The 26154-nt window shown below is 26.7% G+C and overlaps 10 protein-coding genes across 10 annotated transcripts, besides 2 other annotated features; 5 read left to right on the forward strand and 5 right to left on the reverse strand.

Moving 5' to 3' along the window:
• Positions 1–1413: part of a repeat region that runs on past the window's edge.
• A 32-nt stretch (positions 1414–1445) lies between these two features.
• EHI_052800 (protein kinase, putative) lies at positions 1446–4169 on the reverse strand (the record flags this gene model as incomplete). The annotated part of the gene is made up of 1 exon (XM_645360.1): positions 1446–4169. The coding sequence occupies one exon, from the start codon at positions 4167–4169 to the stop codon at positions 1446–1448; it is 2724 nt and encodes a 907-aa protein (XP_650452.1).
• A 103-nt stretch (positions 4170–4272) lies between these two features.
• On the reverse strand, positions 4273–5349 carry EHI_052810 (mannose-1-phosphate guanylyltransferase, putative; the record flags this gene model as incomplete). Its single annotated transcript, XM_645361.1, has 1 exon — positions 4273–5349. One exon carries the CDS (start codon positions 5347–5349, stop codon positions 4273–4275), a length of 1077 nt encoding a protein of 358 aa, XP_650453.1.
• Positions 5350–5544: 195 nt separating this feature from the next.
• Positions 5545–5994, reverse strand: EHI_052820 (uncharacterized protein; the record flags this gene model as incomplete). The annotated part of the gene is made up of 1 exon (XM_645362.2): positions 5545–5994. One exon carries the CDS (start codon positions 5992–5994, stop codon positions 5545–5547), a length of 450 nt encoding a protein of 149 aa, XP_650454.2.
• An 876-nt stretch (positions 5995–6870) lies between these two features.
• On the forward strand, positions 6871–7995 carry EHI_052830 (syntaxin, putative; the record flags this gene model as incomplete). The annotated part of the gene is made up of 4 exons (XM_645363.1): positions 6871–7093; positions 7147–7422; positions 7481–7824; positions 7882–7995. 4 exons carry the CDS (start codon positions 6871–6873, stop codon positions 7993–7995), a joined length of 957 nt encoding a protein of 318 aa, XP_650455.1.
• A 61-nt stretch (positions 7996–8056) lies between these two features.
• Positions 8057–9331, reverse strand: EHI_052840 (RhoGAP domain containing protein; the record flags this gene model as incomplete). Its single annotated transcript, XM_645364.1, has 4 exons — positions 8057–8709; positions 8763–8860; positions 8911–9002; positions 9050–9331. The coding sequence occupies 4 exons, from the start codon at positions 9329–9331 to the stop codon at positions 8057–8059; spliced, it is 1125 nt and encodes a 374-aa protein (XP_650456.1).
• Positions 9332–9647: 316 nt separating this feature from the next.
• Positions 9648–11855, forward strand: EHI_052850 (uncharacterized protein; the record flags this gene model as incomplete). The annotated part of the gene is made up of 1 exon (XM_645365.2): positions 9648–11855. One exon carries the CDS (start codon positions 9648–9650, stop codon positions 11853–11855), a length of 2208 nt encoding a protein of 735 aa, XP_650457.2.
• Positions 11856–11933: 78 nt separating this feature from the next.
• On the reverse strand, positions 11934–13935 carry EHI_052860 (heat shock protein 70, putative). The gene has a single exon (XM_645366.2). It carries the CDS (start codon positions 13924–13926, stop codon positions 11956–11958), a length of 1971 nt encoding a protein of 656 aa, XP_650458.1. The 5' UTR covers positions 13927–13935; the 3' UTR covers positions 11934–11955.
• Positions 13936–14455: 520 nt separating this feature from the next.
• Positions 14456–15979, forward strand: EHI_052870 (ENTH domain protein, putative; the record flags this gene model as incomplete). The annotated part of the gene is made up of 1 exon (XM_001913748.1): positions 14456–15979. The coding sequence occupies one exon, from the start codon at positions 14456–14458 to the stop codon at positions 15977–15979; it is 1524 nt and encodes a 507-aa protein (XP_001913783.1).
• Positions 15980–16106: 127 nt separating this feature from the next.
• On the forward strand, positions 16107–21461 carry EHI_052880 (uncharacterized protein; the record flags this gene model as incomplete). Its single annotated transcript, XM_645368.1, has 1 exon — positions 16107–21461. One exon carries the CDS (start codon positions 16107–16109, stop codon positions 21459–21461), a length of 5355 nt encoding a protein of 1784 aa, XP_650460.1.
• Positions 21462–22305: 844 nt separating this feature from the next.
• EHI_052890 (uncharacterized protein) lies at positions 22306–24276 on the forward strand (the record flags this gene model as incomplete). The annotated part of the gene is made up of 1 exon (XM_645369.1): positions 22306–24276. The coding sequence occupies one exon, from the start codon at positions 22306–22308 to the stop codon at positions 24274–24276; it is 1971 nt and encodes a 656-aa protein (XP_650461.1).
• A 985-nt stretch (positions 24277–25261) lies between these two features.
• Positions 25262–25793: a repeat region.
• Between the last annotated feature and the right edge of the window lie 361 nt (positions 25794–26154).

Genomic DNA, 26154 nt, shown 5'->3' on the forward strand with positions numbered 1-26154 from the left:
ACTGTCTTTTTCATAGGAGTAGTTTCATTCATCTCCATCGTTCCCGATGATGCTTTCCTCAGTACTGGTTGTGTATTTATCACAAGTGTCATCGTTTTCTTCTTCTCTAATTCCTTCTGTGAAATAAAATTTTCAATATCATCTTGTTGTTTTGATATTATTTGTTTTTGTGTCTCATTTTCTTTTTGTGTGTTGTCTAATTCTTCTCTTGTTATTTCTGCAATTTATTGGTTTTTAATTGCAATTTCTTGATATTCAGAGATTTGTTTTTCTTTATCTCTTATTTCTTTCTTTAATTCTTTAGTATTTTCCTCTATCGTTTTGATTTTCTTCTCTAGTGTGTTTGCATTTTGTTCTAGCGTTTTGTTTCTCTTTTTCAACTTTTCAATTTCTTCTTTCATTTCTTCATTTTCTTTTTCTATCTTCTTTTTATTAGCTTGGATGCTTCGGATTTTTTCTTCTTTGTTATTTACTTCTGTGATTTTCTTTCCTTCTATCTCATTTATTTTTCCTTGTTGTTTTAAGTTTTCTTCTTCGAGTTTTTCATTTTCTTTCTTCATTTCTTCATAATTCGTTTGAATCTTTTTAATTTGTGTTTTCATTTCTGTAGTTTCTTCTTCAAATTCTTTCCTAACTATTTCTTTTGCTTTTCTCATCATTTCTTCTGAGATGGCTTGTTCTTCTTCCATTCTTTTCATACTTAATTCTTTAACTTTTTCTTTTAATTCAGTAATTTGATTTTTCAGAGCAAGTATTTCTTCTTTTTCTTTTTCTTCTTCTATCTTTTCTTCTTTATTTTTTGTTTCTTCTTGTATTTTCATTATACTTTGTTTGCTATTTATTATTCTTGCAATTTTACATCTATCATTCATTTCTTTAATTGGGTTTTTGTTTTTAATTTCTGTTTCTATAGCCTTAATGTCTTTTTCCTCCCAATCTTTTGTTTTTTCTTTAAACTCTTCTTTCGTCTTTTCAATTATCTTTTTCTTTTTAATTGAATATACTTCTTGAAGAATATCATACCATTTTTTCTTCTTACCTTCATATTTTTTAAGTATTTCTTCATATTCTCCTTCTTTCCATTCACTTGTTATTCTTTTTATTCTTTCTTGTATATCATTTATTGTTATTCATTTATATTTGTTATTTGTATAATCTTTATTGTCATTGTATTTACCTTGTTTTTTATTTGTTTTTCTTTGAGTCTTTTGTCTTCTAAACCCTTTTTCCTTGGTGTATCGTTTACCTTTATTATTATAATTGTTATGCCATTTATTGCTATTGACATTTCTTTTTTTATTGTATGACCTTGGATTTCTATGTCTTGTTTGCTTTTCTTTACAAGACTCTAAGGTTTTACACAATAGCCATGGCATTAAAATTTGTTGTATTTCCTGCATTGGAAAAGGATCTCCCAAAAAAATAAAAAAGAATAATAAAATGAATTACAATTTCATAAAAGCATCAAGAACTTCATTTTTAAATTGAGTAATTATAAAAGGAAGTTCATTTTTGAATTGAGACAATTGACTATCAACATTAATAATTTTATTATCTAAATTATTAATTTTATTTTCTAAATCAGTTATTTTCATTGGAATACCTTCACTAATAGTATTATTAAAGTTATAAACTTTACTTCTTCTTTCAATTTCATCAATTAATTCCATTCTTAAAATTTCAAAATGACAAGGAACCATTTCACAAACTGCATTTTTAGCTTTACTTAGTTCAAATCTTAATAATGCCATAACTTTATTTTCTAATTCAGGATCTAAAGAAGATTTTGTTGTTGATGTAAATTGTCCATGAAGAATTTTAGAAGATTGTTTTGAAAATCTTTTTTGTTTCATTGGAAATTTTCTAAGTGATTCTTTACGGGATGAGTGTGGAGATGAAATTCCTCTTTGAATAATAGTTGATTGTGGAGAATTTGTTGTATGTAATTTATCAGGTGATATAGTTGAGTTTAATTGAGTTGATAAATTTTGAGGAAGTTGTTTAGTTTGTTGTAAAGGAAGGATATTAGAGTTTGGTTTAACTAAAGGAGTTGAAGTAACATTAGGAGTTTTTGGAGTTATTAAAATATGATTAGAAAGATTAGGATCTAATTCATTAAGTTTAGAATGATTAATATCAAGAGGAGAAGTAGTAATATTTACATTCAATCCAGTTTGTTTTTTAAATTGAAATTGAGTATTTAAAGAATTATTTGAAGAAGAATTTGTTGTAGGACTTTCTGTTTTTTTTTCAATTTTAATACTAGATGTGTGAAGAGGAATAGTATCACAACAAGACATTTTAGGTGAAGTTTTATTAATTTCATTATTAAATAATTTTATTTTTTCATCAGAAGTATCATTTTTTTCTAATTGTTTTTGAAAAGGTTTACTCTCAATTTCTTTACTACTATTTACACTTCTTTTTTTTAATGATTTACTTTCAAATGAATTAAATTTATTTGTTAGTCCACTTAAAGTGACACTTTTTTTTGTTTTACTTTTTAATGAAATAAAGTCTTTATCAATAGAGTTTAAACTTAATGAATTTTCATCTTTTTTTAATGTTTTCTTTCTTGGACTTATAATTTCTTTAGGAATTTTAACACTTAAATTAAAATTCTTTTTTAATTCTTTTTTATTTGGTCTATTTGGTGTTCTTGGATTGAAATCTTCTAAATGAGGTGAGTTTTCTCTTGATACTTCTCTTGATGATTCTGTTGATTCAATACTTTTTATTGGTACAAATACTCCACATGGAGAAATATCTCCATCAGTACTTTCAAGTGTTGTATCATACATTTCTTTTAGTCTTTCATCAATAGCTGTATTAACCATATTTTCAACTATTTCTTTTGTCCATCCATTAATTAATGTTTTATAATTATCAATTTCTTTTAATTTTTTTTCAGTAGTTTCTTTGATATTTAAAGTTGTATTTTCTTCTAAACTTAATACTTTTTCATTAAGAATTTGAATATCATTTTTTAATTTTTCAATTGCTTTAAATTGTTCATTAATTAATTCTGTATTTTCAGGTAAACATTCTGTTGATCCAGCTAAAGTATTATCAGGATATGTTCCAATAACATCTGTTTGATTTTGTTGTTTTATTGTTGTAGAATAAAATGAACGTACTTGTGTTTTACTTATATCATCTTTATCTAAATATTTAATAGCAAATTTATTTTCAGGTAATATTTCAATTTGAGGTAATAAATGATATTTGGCTTGATAAACTGAAACACAAAGATTTAATACTGGTTGATTGTCTTCAACTTGTGTTAAAAATTTATGTCTTTTAAGTTGAGTTATTGTTGCTCTTTGTCTACTATTTTTAATAAGACATAACGCAACAAAATTCATTATTTCTTCACTATTTTCTTCTTTATTTTTAAAAGTAGGTGGTGGATGTTTTTTAATTAATTCAAGTATTCTCATTGTAGTTAAATCTTCATATGGTGGTTTTCTTTCTCTTAATTCTAATATGGTAATTCCTAATGACCAAATATCACTTTTTGTAGTAAATGGTTTCTTAAAAACAACTTCTGGTGCCATATATGGTGCTGAACCATACCACTTATCTTCACATAAATCATTTACATGTTTACTAATACCAAAGTCTGTAAGTTTTACTTCACAATCATCACTAATTAATATATTTGCAGGTTTAATATCTAAATGAATAATATTTGCATTGTGTAATGCTTCTAGTCCATTAACAACTCCTTTAATAATACATGCAATTGCTTGTTCAGGTAAAGGTGTATTTAATGTTTTAATAATATCCTTTAAACTACCAGCATTACAAAGTTCCATAATAATCCAAACATTATCTTTTTCTGTATATGTTCCTAAATAACTTAATATATTAGGATGTTTCATTTGTTTAAATGTAATAATTTCTTTTTGAATTGATTCACTTGATGATTTATTTAATTTAATAATTTTTGCAGCAGAAATAAATCTCATTAATTTATGTCTAACCTTCCAAACTTCTCCAAATCCTCCTGCACCTATAAGAGATATTTTTTCAAATACATTTTCTCCAGTCCAATTACCATCAATATCCATATAAGTTGTTTTTCTAGTATTTACAGTAATCATTTTTCTATGTGATTTTCTAGTCGAAGGTACTAAGTTATTTGATGATGTAGGTACATTTGACATGAATGACAATCTTTTATTTGTTACTTTTAATTTTTTTTTTTAATGAAAACAAAAAATAATAAAAACAAAATTTTCATAAGAAGGTTTTAAGAGTAAATTTTTATTAAACTACTCCTGCATTTTTTTTCTTTGCATCAGAAACAAAATCTCGAATTTTTTGTTCATTTTTAAGAGAACAAATTAACAATGCATCTTCAGTGTCTGCAATAATATAATCATTTAACCCTTCTACAACAACATATTTATTTGAACTTTTATGAACAATACAATTATGACAATTATATAATTCACTTCCATCAGAAACATTTTGTTGATCATCTTTTTGTTGTAAAGTATGTAATGATCCCCAAGTACCAACATCAGACCATCCAAATTCAGAACAAATTACTGTTACATCATTACTTTTTTCCATTACAGCATAATCAATAGAGATACTAGAACATTTTTCATATGCATTATTAGCTGAAGAAACTTCATCAGGAGTATTAAATTTATCTTTAATATCTGCAAAATATTGTTCAACTGTTGGAGCGAATTGTTTAAGTTGATTAATTATTGTTTTTGCAGTCCATAAGAAAATACCTGCATTCCAAGCATAATTACCTGAAGCAAGATATTCAAGTGCTTTGTCCATAGATGGTTTTTCAACAAATTTATATACTTCACTAATATTTCCTTCAATAAATTGGTTATTATTATAATTAATATAACCATATCCTGTTTCAGGTCTTGTTGGTGTCATACCTAAAGTCATTAATTTATTTGGATGTGTTTCAATAAAAGAAAAAGCTTCATGTACAACTTTTATAAATTTTTTTACATCTGTTATTAAATGATCACTTGGTGCAACTATCATAACTCCTTCTGGATCACGTGAACATATCCAATGACTTGCATAAGCAACACATGGAGCAGTATTTCTTCTATATGGTTCACAAAGAATATTTTCTACTGGAATTTCTGGTAATTGCTCTTGAACTAATCCTCGGTATTGAATTGATGTAACAACAATGAAATTTTTTACAGGAATAATAGAAGACAATCTATCAAATGTCATTTGAATAAATGTTCTTCCAACATGCATGATATCCAAGAATTGTTTTGGTTTACTTTCTCTTGAAAGAGGCCAAAAACGAGCACCAACCCCTCCTGCCATAATCACACAATAACGATGTTCCATTGAAACTAAAGATCTATAAAATTAATATCTAGTTAACAAATATTCTATTTTTATATTTAATATTTGAAATCCAAAATAATTTTCTCCGTTTTTCGCAAAAAAATTTATAATAAAAAAAGGAATTAAATTAGTAATACTATACACAATTCCACCATAATAATAGAAAATTTTTTTCTAAACTGATGAAAAACACTGCTAAGAATCAAAAGGTTGACAAGGATATCTGAATGAAGTGAAAATAGAAAATATTCTTGGGTTTGATGGAATAAACATAGAAAGAGGAGAGCGAAAGGCGCTAAGAGAAATTTGTAAATTTGCAAGAGTTACAATATTAGAAGAAAGTCCACTATATTTACTTTGTACTTTAAGTATTAATTCTCGAAGATTATTTTCTTCTTCTTTAATAGATATTTCATGTCCACCAGGAGTAATAATTGAATCCCAAACGTAAAAATGAATAACTTTTAAAGATTCTTTAATTGTAGTTATTCCGAGTTGAAGAGAATATCCTCGATCAATTAACAACCATGCTAACGCATTTGAAAAAGATGCTTCTCTATTACGACATTCATTAATTTGCGATGACTTAACACTTTGTTCCATTGCTTTTAAATGTAATTCTTTTTCATTATAAATACTAACCATTGACTTATCTATTTTAATACTTCTTTCTTTCTTTCTTTTTGCTTTATTCACATGGGACTGAATGTTAAAACATAATAACGTTGACATTTTAGTGAAAGAATCAGACTCATAATGTTGGTTTGAAATAGTAAGACTTCTTCCTACTAATACTTTTAACGCATAATTACTTTGTTTTGAACGGAAAAATGTCATTTGCCCACCTTCTTTCAATATAAAATAAACAAGAAGTGCATCTGAAAGAGCTTTTTTAGACCGCGATAAAGCCCTACTCATTGCGTTATTCATTGTCAACAACGAGTCTAAATTTCTTTTTAAGTTTAGTTTCTTTTTTTTTGTTTCAAAAAAAATTGTCCCATGACATTGTTTATTTAATAAGAATAATCAGAACAGTATATTGCCTAGATATAGAAAATGTTTATTTCATAACCTAAAACAACACAAAAGTATTATTATTTTTTTTTCATATAAAACCATTTTAAGTATCTGAAATGTAGTTTTATTGATTAACTCAAATCATAACTTTATAATTAACTGATATTTGGGGTTATTTTCATTTAACGGTTAAATTCAATATTTTGAATGTTGGGTGTTATTTCCTAATGGAATTGAAAATTAGAAGTCAATCGAAATATTTTCGGATATTTAAATTATATAGTTAATTTAAGTTATTTAAGAGAAATAAATTATCATTACTCTTTCAGGATATAAATATATATTTAAGAAGAGAAAAGAATTTAAATTAAATTTTACCTTCAAAAAATATTACATTTAAATACTTTAAATTTAAGTTAGTGACTTTTTTTTGGTTTTGATAAGCAGACTTTCTTTAAATGAAACAGATAAAAATAAGAACAGAAAAACAAAAAAATATTACATATGAATAATAGTACTGACACAAATGATATAGTCAGCCAAAAGAATGAATTAACAGGAATTATTATTGAAGATGAGACTGAACAACTTCCATTTGGACTTATGAAATTTCTTTCTAAAGTTGAAGAAATTAAACATCAACTTATGTGCATTGAAGATAATAATGAATTAATGAAAATTAAGTACGAACGAATAACAAAACAAATGAAAGTGTCGGATGTTAGTAGTTTGTTTTTATTTTATTTTATTTGTAATGCAATAAGTTCATTATAAAAGAAGACTGTGAAGAACTAAAACGATTAATACAAAAAATATGTTCAGATGCATTAAGAATAGAGAAAGAATTAAAACAATGTAAACAAGAAAATGATAGTATTAAAAAAGATATTGAATCAAACCCAATTCATCAGGTAGGAGAGAGTGAGTTACGAATTAGAGAAAATCATATATCTTTCCTTTCCATGAAATTTGTCGTAATAATGAAAAAATCTAGAATACTTCAAGAAAAAATTAAAGAAGGATTAATAAAGAATTACCAGAAACAAGTAAAACTTAGTTTGCATGTTATAACATTTTTATATAATTATAATTTTAATAAAACTAATTTTTTTAGTTGGTACAAACAATCTTCCTCCAGAACTTCAAACATTAAATATTAAAGAAGAAAAAAGATTTCATCACCAAATGAAACTAAAGAAAGAGTCTTCAAAACGTATTAATAAAATACAGTCCATTAATAGTTTGGCTTATGTTAAATCAAAACATGATGAAATCATAACTATTATAAGAAGTATTGATGAATTAGCTCAAACATTTGTTGATGCTGCAATATTAGTTGAAATGCAAGGTGAAATGATTAATAATATTTGTGATAATTGTGAACAAGCAAAGGAGTATACTACAGAAGCATTAATCAATATTAATAAAGCAAAAAGACTCAGAAAGCCAAATCGTTTTGTTTGTTTTTTTTTTGTTCCTATTGTATAATTAATAAAGATATAATTAATTTCGTAGAAAAAGTGGTCAATTGTAATTTGTATTTGTCTTATAATTGTAATCTTTCTTGTTGTTGTAGGAAGTATACTTCTTCCAATTATTATTAAATCAGCAGAATTTGCACTTGTCTAATTAATTTGTTTTTATATTTGTTGTATTAAAAATAAAAATAAAACATTAAAGAAAGTTATTACTACAATATTTGTGGATAAGGAGTATGTTGTATATTTATTCCTGATCTTTTTTGAGGGATAGGAGGCAAAGACCTTCCAATTGAAGGCTCTGATTTAGTTAAAATTGGTTGATGTTGTTGAGAAGGATTTCGTGAAGGAGTTTGGGGGAGAGGTCGATGTATGGGTTGAGGTGCTGGAGTATTAACATTATCACTTCGAATAGGTTTTGCAGGAAGTAGTGGTTTTGCAGGTAAAGGTCGTAAAGTTTGAGTTGCATTTGGTGAGTGACTTGGAGATATAAAGATGGGTTGGGTAGATGCTGACTTTTGTTGAACTGGTTGTCCAAATAATATTCGTTGTTTAGGGACTGGTGGAGGGGCATGTTTTGGAACTTGAACTGAAACAGTATTAGATGTAGGTTGAGGTTGTGATTGAGATTGAGATTGTTTAGGTTGTGATTGAGGAATAGAGGATTTTCTTGGAATAGAAAGGAATTTTTTTTCAGGCTCATGAGTTTGAGGGAGTTGCATTGTTTTAAAGGAATTATCATGAACAATATCAAATACCTCTTTATAATTTTCAATTAAAAACCTAGTACAAGCAAAACATGCACTATTATTTGAAGAAAGTAAATTAACAACATCAATACCAGTAAATATATTTACACCAAAAACTGAAAAGTTAGAGAGTTATTAATATTTAAATCAAGAAGTATTAAAAACAAACTGACAGAAATATTTGATACATTCATTTTATTAATTGCTGATGCATCAGCAATTAATCTGAGATAATGAATTAATAATTTTAAAGTTTCATAATAAATACTAAAATGAAGATTAATATAAGTATTAATAATGTAATATGAAATACAAACTCTGGAAGAAATGATAATATATTTTGAATATTTTTAATTTTTGTTGGATAGAATTTATCATCCATTTGAACTGTAGCAATTATCATATCAGTCTAAAGAATGGGTCTAACTAATAAAAAACAAAATATTTAAAACAAACATTTTCATGAGTAACTAATGAGTCTGGTAATTCTCTAAAAAATGCCTTTAAAACAGCTGCCACTGTGTGGATATCATATTTAGACAAATCAACTGTTTCTCCATTATCATATTTTGCTTTAATAATATTAATGTCATTTAATTTCCCAGATATTCTAAATATTCCTTCAGCTTCTATTCGGGATTGTTTTTCAGTTAGATAACTAATAAGTTCATAGACAGGATACGGAATACCATTACATGTTGGCACATTTTCGAGTAATACACCAAAAACTTTTCCCATTAATTATTACAAGTTCATTTTCTTTTTACTAAAAAAATTAATAAAAAAACCAAAAAAGTAAAGGAAAAAACTAAAAAACCCCGATTAGAAGGAATGGAGGAGTGTGAAATTAATGGATTTGGTCCTTTTGAAAAAGAAATTACAAAAAAAATGGAAGAGTATAATTCTATTAATGACTCAAAGATAGGTAAGATTGATCAAACAATTTCCATTCCAATTCATAAAATTACATGTTTGTAATTCAGCTTCATAGTTATATAAGAATTTTAATAATATTTATTAATGCATAGTTATGTCTAATAAAAATTATTTGGATATGATGAGGGTTGTATTACTTTATTTAAATGAATGTACAACTCTTTCTTCTGAAAAGAGTAATGAGTTATTACAATCCCTTCATCTTTCAGTTGTATTATTACCATTATTATTTACCAATGATGAACTTAATAAAAACATCAATATGTTAATAAAACTTTATGATTATGATAATGAAATTATCTCTTATTATCCTTCAGAGGCCGTTGTTCCAATTATTTTACGATCATTTGATAAGACTACTTTCATCTCTGAATTACTTGAAAATAAATCACTTTCAAAAGAACAAACTTGTTTATTACTTAAAGACAAACCAAGACAATGTATGTCTTTTATTGATAAATTACCATATGTTCATTGTTCAACAGAATTTTTTAATAGTCTTAATGAGTCTAGATTTATAGAAATTTTCTTTAAATTGTATACTGCTTATTGCCAATTTGGTGAGCTTAATAGAAGAAGTAATACTCCAATTCAAACACATTTATTTGATAATATGGTTTGTAAATTATCAATAAAAAATAGGATAGAATTATTTGAACATTTACCAGAAACTCCAATTGAAAACACAGAATTAATGATAAGACGTATTTTTAAGAAGATAGGTACGGAAGCTTCAGAAGAACAACAACAAGAAATGGAACAAGTACTACACTGTGGACCAAAAGAGATTATAAATTATTTTTTAGAAACTATTATAGCATATCCTAATTTTATTACTACTATAGTAAAAGTTGTTTCAAAGATAGACAAATGGGAAATTAGTTTAATGAACTCAATTGTTTGTAAACGACTTCATGAATTAAATAATGAAATCATTGAAAATTTAGAACGAAAAAAACGATTTGATACTAATGATAGTGAAATTGCAAAAACATTTTCAGAAAGATGTGGAAATGAAATTGAAAAAGGAAGAAGCGTTGAAATGGTTTTATTTTCTTATCTTGGAGGAATATGTGAATTTGAAGAAGATACATTTAAATGGATTAAAATTATATTTGAACAGAATGGGTTTGGAGAATGGGTTTATCATATGTTAAGTGAAATTATACGCTTATGTGAAAGATCTAAATGGGTTAACAATTTTGTACAAGAAAATATTCTTATTGAATTGATTGGTGTGATGGAGATTGAACGAATGAAATATGAAAAAGATGAGTGGTATGATTGTTGGAGTAAAATGGAAAGAAAGTTAATTAAGGGATTAGACTTATTAAGCGAAAAGAATGAACAAATAATCTTTGATGACATCAAGAAGTATTGTAGAAAGATGAAACCAGAAGTTATGTGGGAAATTATAAGAAGACTTGAAAAGAAAGGTATGAAGAAAGGTATTAAACCAATCATGGAAAAACAACAAGGAGTTGATGAATATGAAAATAATGAAAGAATAGTTGTTTGGGAACATTTCTTTAGTATTGATAATGATATATTAGGAGTAGAACCAACAGAACTTGAGGCTATAAGAAAATTACAACATGAATGTGATCAAAGGAAAGGAATGAAAGAAGAAGAATTAAAAAAACAATTTTCAATTGCAATAAGTAAACTTGAAAAAAGAGAGAGAGTAAACCTAGAACATTTTAGTGCTATTAGAACACAAATCACTAAAAGAAAAGAATTTAATGTACAACATTGCATAGAGGCAATGAGAATGAGAGTAGATTGGTTTTTCAAAGAATGTATTTTCAAAAGAGTAAACATTAGTGGGAGTGAGGCATTGATTACAGCTAAAATTATTGAAATGATGATTGAAAAGAATGTGATGTATGTCAATGGATTTTTATTAATTGATAAATGTATTGATAATTTCTTTGGCATAGCCTCTATCGTATCTTTAAGAGAAGCTAGATTTTGGGGAATATTTATTGGTGATTTAATGAGCTTTATGCAATCACAAGTTGATACCTTCGATCAAACAGAAGAACAAAGAAAGATAAATTGGCACTACTCAATGGAAAAATTACTTACTAAAGAAAATTTCTTGTTCCTACAAAATGATTGGAATACAAAAATAAACCAAGTCATTCTCTGTTTACTAACTCAAACTAATACTTATTTCACTAAAATAGGACTTCAACTCTTTGTTGGCAGCTCTCGTGGAATCAAAACTTGTTCAGAAATTACAAATACTTTGGACCAACTTATCAAACACCCTGACAGCAAAATAAGAAAATTAACCAATGCTGCTTTTGATTCTTTAAAATAATTTACTTTTTGAACATTCTTTATTTCTTATTTTTTTTAAATAATAAATTCAAAAAAAAAAAAAAAAATAAAACAAAAATAGATAAAACCATTTAACTCATTTAATCAACTTCTTCAATAGTTGGTCCTTTTCCGCTTGACTTTGGTTGAGCGTTACCTTGTGGAGCAGCTCCAGCACCTGGGAATCCATTTGGCATTCCTCCTGGCATTCCACCAGCAGCTCCGGCTTGTTGATAGAGCTTAGTGAAAATTGGTTGGACTTTTCCTTCAACTTCCTTCATCTTGTTATCATATTCTTCAGTGGAAGCATTTTGATTGTTATCAATCCAATCAAGAGTTTCTTTAACAATATTCTCAATAGTAGTCTTATCTTCTGCAGCAATCTTATCAGCAAATTGTTCACTAAGAGTATTCTTGACTGAATAACAGAAGTTCTCTAACTTATTCTTTGCTTCGACTCTTTGTTTCATCTTATCATCTTCTGCCTTGAACTTTTCAGCTTCTGCTACCATCTTATCAATTTGTTCTTTACTTAATCTTCCTTTGTCATTAGTAATAGTAATCTTATTCTTCTTTCCAGTTGTTTTATCTTCTGCTGAAACATTCAAAATACCATTTGCATCAATATCAAATGTAACTTCAATTTGTGGTACTCCTCGTGGTGCTGGTGGTATTCCTGTTAATTCGAATTTTCCAAGTAAATTACAATGGTTTGTCATTGATGCTTCTCCTTCAAATACTTGAATTAATACTCCTGGTTGATTGTCTGCATATGTAGAGAATACTTGTGATTTCTTTGCTGGAATTGTTGAATTTCTAGGAATTAATGCTGTCATAACTCCTCCTGCTGTTTCTATTCCAAGTGTAAGTGGTGCAACATCAAGTAATAACACATCTTCTGTTGCTTTTCCTCCGGTTCCTGTTAAGATAGCTGCTTGTACTGCTGCTCCATATGCAACTGCTTCATCTGGATTAATACTTTTGTTTGGTTCTTTTCCATTGAAGAAATCTTGTAATAATTGAACAACTTTTGGAATTCTTGTACTTCCTCCAATTAAGACAACATCATCAATTGATCCTTTGTCTAATTTAGCATCTTGTAAAACTCTTTCAACTGGTCCAATAGTTGATTTAAATAAATCAATATTTAATTCTTCAAATCTAGCTCGTGTAATAGATGTATAAAAGTCAATTCCATCAAATAATTGATCAACTTCAATGTTTGCTGTTGCAGCACTTGATAATGTTCTTTTTGCTCTTTCACATGCTGTTCTTAATCTTCTAACAGCTCTTGCATTCCCACTAATATCTTTCTTATATTTTCTCTTGAATTCAGCAATAAAATGATTGACAAGTCTATTATCAAAATCTTCTCCTCCAAGATGGGTATCTCCATTAGTTGCTTTAACTTCAAATACTCCATCATCAATTGCAAGTAATGATACATCAAATGTTCCTCCTCCAAGATCGAAAATAAGAACGTTCTTTTCTCTGTCACTCTTTTTATCAAGTCCATATGCAATAGCTGCTGCAGTTGGTTCATTAATAATTCTCATCACATTCATTCCTGCAATTGTTCCTGCATCTTTAGTAGCTTGTCTTTGAGAATCATTGAAATATGCTGGACATGTAATAACTGCATTCTTTACTTCTTTTCCAACAAATGATTCTGCTGTTTCTTTCATTTTAGTTAATACCATTGATGAAATTTCTTCTGGGGTGAATTTCTTAACTTCTCCTTTGTATTCTACTTCAATTAATGGTTTATCATGTCCATCATCAATAACTTTGAATGACCAATGTTTCATATCATTTTGAATTGCTGGATCACTAAATCTTCTTCCAATTAATCTCTTTGCATCAAATACAGTGTTTTTAACATTCATTGCAATTTGGTTCTTTGCTGCATCTCCAATAAGTCTTTCTGTATCAGTAAATGCAACATATGATGGTGTTGTTCTATTTCCTTGATCATTAGCAATAATTTCAACTCTATCGTTTTGCCAGATACCTACACATGAATATGTAGTACCTAAATCAATACCAACGGCTGGTCCTGTGTATTTACTCATTTAATGATTTAATCAGTACTTGATTCGGTTTATATTTGGTGTTGATTGTATTTCACTATTCAGCAACACGTCATCTTATAACGTGGCTTGAGGGTTTTAAAGGGTTGACAAAGTAGTTTCCAAAAAAGAAAAGTTCCCATCATTTGTATATTTTGTATTATTTTCGGTTTGTTTTATCATTTTCCTTTCTTAAAACAATACTCTTTTTGCCACTCTTCTTAGTATTGGTTCCACGTTACTGCCACGAACAGATGAGCAACCCTTTTGTTTTTTTTTTTTAATTTCCTGTAATAATCTCTTAAAATAGTTCTTAATGATGTTTTTTATTTTGTTATTGAATAACATTATTAAAAAAAAAAGCTTCATAAAAAAAAGCAATTAGAATAGAAGAGTCATAAATGATTCGTTGAAAAAATTATTTAACAACTAGTATAGTAAATTGTATTATATTTATTAATTTGAAAGAAAAATCTATAGCAATAGAAGTTAATGAACTTTAAACTAAAAATTTACGTTATCTTTAGAAAATATGTTTGGTAAGAAAAATCAAAAACAACCAGTAGATCCTACTTATGTTTCAGTTATTGATGGTATCAAGAAGATTTATGATGAAAAAATTAAAAAATTAGAAGCTGAGTATAAATATGATTATTTAATTTCACCTCTTATGAGACAAGCTGATTTTGATGCAAAGCCAATGGTTTTATTCCTTGGTCAATATTCTACTGGTAAAACTACTTTTATTAATTATTTATTAAATTATGATTATCCTGGTTCTCATATTGGTCCTGAACCAACTACTGATGGATTTGCAGCTATTATGCATGGACCTAATTCTACTAATATTCCAGGTAATACATTATGTGTTCAATCAGATAAACCATTTACTTCATTATCTAAGTTTGGTAATGATTTTATGGCTAAATTTAATGGGTCATTCTGTAATCTTCCACTTCTTGAACATTTAACTTTTATTGATTCTCCTGGTGTTTTGTCTGGAGAAAAACAAAGAATTGGTAGATCATATGATTTTAATGAAGTTGTAAGATGGTTTGCTGAAAGAGCTGATATGATTGTACTTGTATTTGATGCACATAAATTAGATATTTCTGATGAATTTAAAGGAGTTATTGAAGCTGTTAAGAAACATTCTGAAAAGATGAGACTTGTATTAAATAAAGCAGATTCTATTGATTCACAACAATTAATGAGAGTATATGGAGCTCTTATGTGGTCACTTGGTAAAGTTATGCAAACACCAGAATGTCTAAGGGTTTATGTCTCTTCATTCTGGGACCAACCATTTAAAGAGTCATTATTTACTGGATTATTTGAAAAAGAACGTGATGATTTAATGTATGATCTTCATGCATTACCAAAACAAGCTACTGTTCGTAAAGTTAATGAATTATGTAAACGTGCTAGATTGGCTAAAACAAACGCATATATTACATCATATCTTCGTGAACAAATGCCAACATTTGGTAAAGATAAGAAGAAAGCAGAATTATTAAAAGACTTGAACACTGTTTTCAATACTGTTATGAAACGATATAACTTAGCTGCTGGTGATTTCCCACCAATTGACGTATATAAAGATCGTTTACAAAATTGTGATTTTTCTAAATTCCCTAAATTGGATATGAGAGTAATTAATGCAGTTGATGATGCTCTTGGAACTCAAATTCCATTGTTATTGAAAAAATTCCCAATGGAAGATGACTTATCAACTCATACCAATCCATTTGAAGTTTCAAGTAACTTTGAAAAATGTTGTATTACTCTTGATGTTAGTGAAGATGAAATGAACTCATACCAAAAAGAGTTTGATAAATTACCAAAGAATGAAGTTGGTAAAGTACTTGGTAAAGATTGTTTTGCACCATTAATGGCTAGTGGAGCAGATAAAAAAGATCTTCAAAAGATTTGGTCAATTGCAGATTCAGGAAAAGAAGGAGCATTAAATGCACACCAATATATTCTTGCAAAAGCATTAGTTAGAACATTATTACAATCAGGGGGATATCCTGACAATCTTCCACCAGTTGAATAAAAAAGTTATTAGTAGAAATAAGACATTCTCTTCATTCTAATTATTTATTTATTTTTTTTAATAAATAAAATTATAATTTAATTAATATTTCTTTAAGTTTTAAAAGAAAACTTAAAAAAATAAAAGGATGATTCAATCATTTCTTATTTCAATATTTATCATCTCATTAGTTCATGGTCAATGTACTATTAAAGACTATCAAGGGACTATTAATGAAAATAGTTTTGTTCCACAAAATTGTCTTACTTCAAGTACAAACTTAGTTATTAATACAGACCAAAAGACATTAGTATTTGGAATTGATATTAATGTCAATTCTACAACAATTACCGGGAATGTAGAAAAAATTGATATGAATGCAAAGTCATTAACAACTAATCACTTTATTGTTGAAAAAAAAGGTTCGTTAACAATCATTGGTTCATCGGTTTTATCTCTTGGAAATGTTATGATGGAAAGATGTAGTTTAGTTGTTAATGAAAGAACTAATAGTGTTACAATAAAAAGTGGTATATTATACTATATTAATGTTATTGCTTTAAATTTAATACTTGGTAATTCTAATAAAGATAATTCATTAATTATTAATGATGGAAGTGCTACACTTTCTGGAGACATAATATTAAATGAGGTAGATGTATTAAATATAATTATGGAATGTAATACTTTACATTTTGCAAGTACTAAATCTATTGGACTTAGAAAAACATTAAAGGTAAATACATTACTTACAGTACAAACAATAAGTTCACAAATATTATTTATTTCTAATATTTCATCAAATTCTGAAATTAAAATAAATCAAATAACATTTCCAACATTTGAAAATGTAGTAATTGTAGCAACAAAAATAATTTCTAAGATAGATATTGTTGCTATAAACCCAATTTGTAGAAATCATATTTATGCAAGTTTTTCTGTCGATTGTGCTAAATATACAGAATATTTTAATCCTAACGCTAAATGTACTGTTTTGAGACTTGGTGACTCAATGACTACTCATAGTTATTTAAATGATAATACTATCTATTGTCCATGTGGTTCAAATGATGAAGATTTAAAATATTGTAATTATGATTTTACTCAATTAACTGTTAATGATTATACTAAATATTTTGACCCAGCTAAAGATGGATATACAAGGATTAATAAAATTATTCTTGGGAATATTCATGTTAATGTAGTAGTTGATAGTCTTGTTTTTTCAATCATTGAAGGTTCAATTAAAAGTACAGCTAATCTTATTAATTCAAATACTGTTAAATATCCTATTTCTATTGGTCATGGGACTTATTATTTTAATGGTTCATTTGAATTACAAAAAACATCAAATGATAATTCATTAATATTTTTTAAAGAAGCTGAAATTAGTCAAGGAATATTTGAAAGTATTGAGTTTAAAGAAAATGGTATTATTTCTACAACAGGAAATGTTAGTATTGGACAACTTATTTATCATAAAAAAGTATTTGTAGGACAAGACAGTTCTTATACCAAAACAACAGTTTCACAAGTCGGTGTTTTTGATCAAAATGATAGAGGAATTATATTAAGAAGAAAGGCAAATTTTATTTTTGGAAATGCTTTTTATTATAAAAGTTATTCATCTCAATATACTTTATTCGATGGTTATACTTCTAATTTCGAATTTACTCAATCAACTGATGGTTCTGCTCATTTTGCATGCAATAATAGTGTTGTATTTGTTTCAATTAATGATAAATATACAGGAGATTGTCAAAGGTCATTACCTCTTTGTTGTTTAAAAAAAGGATTAATTTCACCAATTGATATAACAAATAAGTATAATTATGAACAAGGTATATTTCAAAATTGTCCTTATAATGGTATGAGAGTTAGTTTAGAACAATTGGGAGGAAATATTATTATTGCAAAGAGTTATTATAATTATTCAATGATTTTAGGAAATGAAAATCTTGGATTAAGTTTTGATACACCAGATAAAACAAAAGATATAAATATTAAATATATTTCCAATATTGGAGAAATTGTAATTGATAATTCATATTTTAATAGTTATAACATAAGTCAGATTAAAAAACTTACTGTTGTAAATACCGACATTAATTCAATTGATACAAATTATCTTATTTCATCTGGATTAGTTAATATAACTAGAGGTTCAATTAATACTCAATGGTATAAAAATAAAAATTCATTGTTAAGGTCTTCAGAATTAACTATTTCTAAAATGGATGATGAAACATTAAAATCTGCTGTTATAAAAAGAGATAATGAAATAGATAAATCTATTATTTTTTCCTCTCAAATTTCCAAGTCAATTAATTCTTTTCCATCTACTTATAAATGGGCTTGTTTAGATTCTATTTTAATTTTATCTACTCAAACATTTAATGAAAATTTATGTCCTTTAATTCAATGTACTATCAATTCAAATAAAAATGAACTTTTAACTTCATATTCTTATAATACAAATACTCCATGTTCATCGACTTCATGTTCATTTTGTTCATTTATTATTAATGGTCAAATAAAATACGATTTTTATTATATTAATAAAGGCATTTATTTAAATTCTGATAGTACCCTTTCATTGACTACACCAAAATCTTTATTCACTTCATCTTTAGTAATAACTACACAAATGAATTCAGTTATTACAAGTGTAGATGATAATCCATCTATTGCATTACCTTCTTTAAAAATTATGTCAAATGGTAATTTAACATTAAAAGGAAAACATGTAGTTGAAACAATTCAATGCACTTCTGGAATGGTTATAATTGAAGGAGAAATTACATTACAGGAATCTACTAATTGTTCATATTTCATTAAAGAAGGATATAAATTAATTAGCAATGTACTTTTGGATATTGCTTTATATAATGAAGGAACTGTTATTTTTAATAAACTTCCAAAAACATTACATGCAAAATTAAAATTAACAACATCAATAATAACTTCTGTTAATGAACTTCATTTTGACTCTTTAGAACTAGTTGATAACTTAGAGACATGTCAAAAATTATACGACCTTACTACAACATCTGTTAGTTCTAAACAAGAAATGGAACTTTTTGATATTTTTAATGGTAAAACATCATGTAATAATGCTGAATCATGGATATGTAAAAAAGGAATTCAATGGTATGTATGTAAAGGTAATACTGTAAAAATTCCAGAAAAACCATGTACTTCTCTTATAAATGGTATTTTTGAAATAAGCTGTACACTTGATTTTAGTGAATATGATCAAACAACATATAATTATGATAATGGGTTAATTACAAATATTATTAATTATCCTCCTAATTTCATCTTTGGAGGTAACCAATTAAATATCACTCAATTAATAGTTTCAAAAGATTTAACAATAAGTAAAGGTTATTCTGTTTCAATTTGGGGAGATGCAATACTCACAGTTAATAATGTACAATTATTAACCGTATATCAAACTGGATCATCTCTTGAATTAACATTAAACAATGTAACAATTAAATACATTGAAATGTCAGACACTTCTATAAAAAGTAAAGAACCAATTAATATTATAGATGGTTTATTAACTCATGTGTCTATTGATAACGATGTTGAAATTTATAATAGTTTAATTTTAAGTAACCAAATACTTACAAATAATTATTATCATATAACATCAGGTAAATTAACTACAAAAGAATGTGTTGTAATGGTTGATAGTCTTACTGATTGTAAATTAATTGCACAGTCAAATGTAAAAGATGCTTTTATTATTGATTCAATGGATTCTATTTATTTAAGATATGCAAATACCCATTTATTTGCTTGTCCTGACAATAAACAACCACCAATACAATTAACATGTACAATAACTGGAGAAGGTAAAATCAATTATTACACTGCTAATTATTCATCACCATTTTGTCCTTGTAAATCAAATGAATGTTTATTAAACTTTAATGATGAAAATATAACAGAATTAAATGATATTGAAGGATATGTTGAGTCTATTACATTAACGCCTTCAATTAAAAAAATCACTGGTAAGGATGTTATTATTTCACAACTCTCGATGGAGAGTGGAAGTATTGAAATGACAGGGTCAATTGGAACATTAAATACAAAAGAAGTAGAGATTATATCTAAAAACCTTATTATCAAATCATTAGTTGGAACTAAAGTTAAAATAACTGGAACAGTTACATCAGAAAATTGGCTTATAACATACCCAACAACTATAAGTGGCGAACTCATTGTAAATGGAACAGTTGACCTTGAACCAAATGGGTTGATTGATCTAACACATGGAAGTATTTTAATAGAAAAAAGAGCTAAAATTTCATTTAATGGTGGTAGTCTTAATATTCCAAATAAAAATGAGACAATTTTATCAGAAGTAAGTATTATGTCATTTGACTCAAAGACAGACATTTATGTAGATGGGTTGGATGAAACTATATTTCCTTTTACTTGTGGAAAGGCAAATAACTTAGAAAATATTAACATAATTAATCATAGAAAGAAGAGTGAAGTAGGAGAGACTTATCATGCATATTTTGTATGTAATAAGTATATAGCATTTGGACGTACTCTTCCTACACAATGTCCCAACGGTGATTTAGTTATTGACCCATCTCAAGATGATAAGCTTAATACTGGAATAATTATTGGTATTGTAGTAGGAGTTGTTGTTGTAGTTGTTGTTATAGTTATTGTTGTCATTGTCATTATTGTTGTAGTAACGTTACGAAACAAAAGGAACGAACAATTTAGACGAGAGAGGAGACAAAAGAAGAGAGAGGAAAAAATTGAACGAATGAAAATTCTCAAACAAGAAAAACAAAGAGAAAGAGAAGAACAGAAGAAATTGCAAGAGCTAGAAGAAGAAAATGATCTTAGGTCAATGAGTGTAGGAATAGAAATAGGAAGTTATGAAAGTAGTGAAGAAGTTGAAAAAGTTATTAACAGCACATTTAATAATGATAATGAAAAAGAACAGCTCATTGCAAAACAAAGAGAAGAGGAAGCTAAAAAGAAAGCAGAAGAGGAAGCTAAAAAGAAAGCAGAAGAGGAAGCTAGAAAGAAGGCAGAAGAGGAAGCTAAAAAGAAAGCAGAAGAAGAAGCTAGAAAGAAGGCAGAAGAGGAAGCTAAAAAGAAAGCAGAAGAAGAAGCTAGAAAGAAGGCAGAAGAGGAAGCTAGAAAGAAAGCAGAAGAAGCTAAAAAGAAAGCAGAAGAAGAAGCTAGAAAGAAAGCAGAAGAAGCTAGAAAGAAGGCAGAAGAGGAATCACAAAAAGATGAACTATTAAGTGATTTAGAAGAAAGCGACTCTTCTTCTGAGTCAATGGATGAAGAGGCTCAAAATGAATTAATAGGAAAGGTACAAGAAACGTTAAAAACTAAACCAAGGTACATCGTAGATATGGATAGTCTTTATCCATTTACCAAATTTGTTACAAGCACAAAAGAGGATGATGCAGATTCAGTGTCTACCCAATGGGAATCATCTGATGAAAGTAAATAATTTATTCTTTAGTTTAATTTATGAAAAGATAGTTTAACGAATGTGAAATGAACTAACTGATGTTTGTTAAAGCTTCTAACAATCTTCTTAAAAACTTTTTTCAATAAAAGGATTGTTTTTTTCTAAATCAACAATGGTTCTACTTAAATGGTCATTAATAATATTAATTTGAAACTAACGGAAATGCCTTAATGTGCTTTTTGATACACCACTATTAAACAGAGGTTTATATTCATAACTTAACTTAAGGTTTCAAAGACGTTCAATTATTTTAATAAATATTAAAGCTACAAATAATGACGCTGCAATAGAAATAACCACAACAACCGTCATAATTTTATTATTGTTTAAAATAGTTATTTAAACACAACAAAAAATGGATATTAAATGGTTGAGTAATAACATAAGTAGAATAATATCAATACAACCGCAGAATGAAAAAAAGAATGATTATCAAATAATTAAGGTATAAACCCATTAATGTTAATGAAATGAATGATAAAAGTCTTATTACTTTAACACCAATTAGAAATAATAGTGTAGTGATTTAAAGTAATGAAGTATTAGTAGTTGAAGGAAGTATGAAGATAGAAAAAAAAGATTTAATTATCACTTTGTACTAGTTAATAGGCTGAGGAGTTAAAGAATGAATAAATTTAAAAAAGAAATAAGAAATAAAAATCATAAATGAGATAAACCAATAACATACGTCATCAAATAAATGAAGAAAGTTATATCATTTGATGATTATTTGATTAGTTTCAGTACATTTCAGATATGATAAGTTAGAAATAAGAAAGTGATGAAATGATAATAAAATGGTGAAATAAACAATACTTTATTCATGTCTGACCATTGTGAGATTCTTGTTGAGATGATTAAACAACAATCAAACTCAACAAAAGCAATCAAGTTAATCCAAAACACAATTGAAAAGTCTGATAAGAGTTATGAAGCCAAAACCAAAATGATTGAAAATGGGATAATTGAATGTTTAATAAAACAATTAGTTGGTTGTGGTGATGAAAATATCTTACAACTACTCAATTGTATTGCAGAGAATTGTCAGTACGCACAACAAAGAATGGTGTCATGTGGTATTCTTCAAACTCTCTGTGAACTTTGTACTTCCACAGATTCAATATTAATTAAATCATTGTCAAGTTTGTTACTGTGGAATTTATCAGATGAAATATCAGATAATGATGACATTAATCAAATTATTAAAACCATCACTAATATCATTGACCCATTATCATCTGATGATAGTTTAATCATCAATTCACTTGGGGCACTTCATTCAATGACTATTAATCCAACACCAATCAAAGAAGACATTGTTAATAAAATGGTTCTTGTTATTACATCTTTAAAACAAAGTGAGAGGGTTATGTTATTTGTGATTAGAATTTTAACTAACCTCCTTGCGTTTCAACAATTTCAAACAACAACATTCAATAAAATTAATCAATTTATTAATACAACAACCTCTCGTTTTCTGTTAGATTCATTAAGTCTTGATATTACATTATCAACATCCACTCAAAATCCAGATGAAATGACAACAACATATAAAAAGAAGATTGTTATGATACAAGCAATTGAAAATGCATTAACAGTATTATCACAATTTGTTCCTATCAATGATGAATATATTACAACCTTTCTCACTTATTCATCAGTTCCATTCCTCACTGAATCTCTTGCACGGTTATTGGTAAATGTTAGAATTGATATTAGACGGGTTGAGCAATTTATCATTAACAATTTAAGCACAGATGATCCAAAATTTCTCTTTTTATTATACAATATCATTCATAATAATGAACCAACTACACTTTCACAAGATCTTCGTTTAGAATTGATTAACACAATTGATAAATTCAATGATATTCAATGCAGGTCAATGCTTCTTTCTATATTTTCTAAATTTACATTTCCTGAAGCAAATCAAATCATTCCAAAGATTTTAAAGTATACTAAAGAACCATGGCTTTCAAAACATGTTATTATGGCATATTCTAATCTTTTATTATCAACACCAGCACAACAAGATGATGTTGTCTGTTTTATTGATTTGTCAAATGATATAAGTCTCTACAACGAACTTACAAAACTTTTTATGGTTTTAGCGTCACAACAAAATAGTAAGGTATTTGTAAAGAATGGAGGAATTGAAGCAACACTTGGAATAATTGAAAGAAGTGTTGATAAAGAGATTAACAAACGATGTGTAGGGATTATTTATTTGGCACTTGGATATAATGAAAATACAATAGAAGACAAAACAATTAAAAAGATTATTGAAACAGCACAAAATACACAGACATATGGAATTTTGTTACCAATTGTTCAGTATGGTCATGAAATTGAAAGATTATACAAAATAGCAATTTGTCTCAGTGAAAAAGTAGAAATAGAACAAGAAAAAATTGGGATGTACTTGTTACGGGGAATTTCAAGAAAAAAAGAATGGACTAAGAAAATTAAAAAAAATGAAATTGGAAATATGATTATAAGAGTTACAAAACAAAGTAAGAATGAACATATTGTTAGAATTTGTGTTTGTTTGATGAAAGACTATGACATTAATGAAATTGAATTAATTTCACAATTCATTGATATCATTAAACAATGGAAAAACCATCAACATTTAGTTAAAATATTTTTCAAACACATCGTGCGTGTTCAGAACTATTATCAAAAACAAAATGTTAAAATTCCTGATATTGTGAATGATCTATTGAAAATGTTAGATGAAGGAATGAGAGAGAAAATGAAGTTAATTCAAATTGGATTACAAAAAACAAAATAAATAATTTTAATTGACTTCATTTCAAAAAGATAAAAATTGAAAGAATCATTTATTGTTTTAAGAAGAAATAATATAGATAATATAAATTTAATATTTGTTGATATTCTTTAGCACCAATTTAAATAATAGCTTTTATATATCATACAAACACAGTAAATAATGAAATACCTAATAAAAAGAATAATTAGCAAAAGGATGTATATTTAGATAATTTTATGAATATAAATATTCAGTCAGTTAAAGAATAAATAAAATACTGAATAGAATAACTCAATTAATCAAAATATTCAATAAACAAATTGAAATAAACAAAACCAATAAAAATAAACACTTTTATAATAGTGTTTAATATTCTATTTATATATCATTTTAAAGATGATAAATTTGAAAAGAATAAATAAATGTAAGTATTCCATCAATTATATCAATATCAAATTAATTAATACTTCTAATATTATTGATTTTCTTATTATTATTCTTATTATTTTCTTATAATACAATAAATTAAACATTCATTCGCAAGAGAAATGATGAATAATAATGAAGAATTAATATATATTTAATTTTATTCTTTATTTTAGTAATAAATAATACTCTTAATCAACTAAAATTATAATATTATGATAATAAATTTGAAATGAAACAATGATAATTTGATAAAATACAGTGAATAATAATATTGTATTTTCATTTATTTATAATGTGTATTTGTATCAATTTGATATAATATTGATGATTTATATTTATTTATCATATTTTATTCAACATAAAAACAAAGTAGTAAATAACAATAGAATAACATCATAAATAATACACATTGAAATTATATATTAAACAATGATATTAATAAAATATTAAAAGAATAACTAAACACATGATATGACAAGAGAGAACAAAAAAATGAAAATATTTATAAAAAGTCTTGGGATAATTAATGAATAATATAAAGAAAAACAAGATAGGAAATAAAAGGAGTTTTAAGAAAATAAAAATTACTTAATTAAGTGTTAATAAATTTTTCATATATTCTTCCTAGTTTAGTGGAGATTAATCACTTCCCTGAGTTATTTGTTTTTTAAAAAGAGTAATCTTTTTGTTTAACTTATCATTTATGTTTTTCTTGCAAATTGAGAAAATCACTTCTTTGCTTCATTTTTTCCTATTAATTTCTTCTCATCCTTCTTCTGCTTAATTCTTCTTTTTAACCTTTTGTTTATTTTCTGCCTTAATTTTAAACATTTTCTTTTTCCTTTTTTCTTAATTTTATGAATGAGAGAAGAGAGTATTTCATTCCCATCATATTATTATGTTTAATTTTCTTTTAGTCTTACCCACACTTTAGTAGTTCCTTATATTACACCATGTAATATTCTATCATAATATCTTGCTACACCCTTTGCAGTTTTACCTAATACATTTCTAATTCAAATACACCGTCATAGCCAGATAATAACTGGGAGTGTCGATGCTTGAATTGTATTAAAGTTTATGTGATGTTTCAGATATGCCATCTTCGATCTCCCAAAAAAATAAAAAAAAGTAATAAATAACAAAAAATCAAATGAGTTACTTTCTCATTCAGATAGATAAGGAACTTTAACGAAAATTAAATCATTTGAACAACAACAATTCGTTGTGGTGTAAAATATGTTAGACGTGGTTTTATGCATACAGCATTTGGTAAAGAATCTTCTCTAAATGATGACTTAGCATAATGTGACATACTTTTGTTGTTTCCTTTATAAATGGAAAGACCATTTCCAATTGAAAATAATCTATCATCTGACTGACTAGCTAAATAAAATGTGTGAGGTGAATGGGAAATACTAAATTTCTTCATTTCATTAGGGTTTAATAAAAATATAAATGATGTTGGGT

The sequence above is a fragment of the Entamoeba histolytica genome, genomic scaffold (assembly GCF_000208925.1).
Source record: "Entamoeba histolytica HM-1:IMSS scf_1104750517077 genomic scaffold, whole genome shotgun sequence".
NCBI classification, from domain to species: Eukaryota; Evosea; order Mastigamoebida; family Endamoebidae; genus Entamoeba; species Entamoeba histolytica.

Coding starts and splice junctions, on each gene's coding strand:
- EHI_052860 (XM_645366.2), bottom strand. CDS start 13,926: ATGAGTAAATACACAGGACCAGCCGTTGGTATTGATTTAGGTACTACA.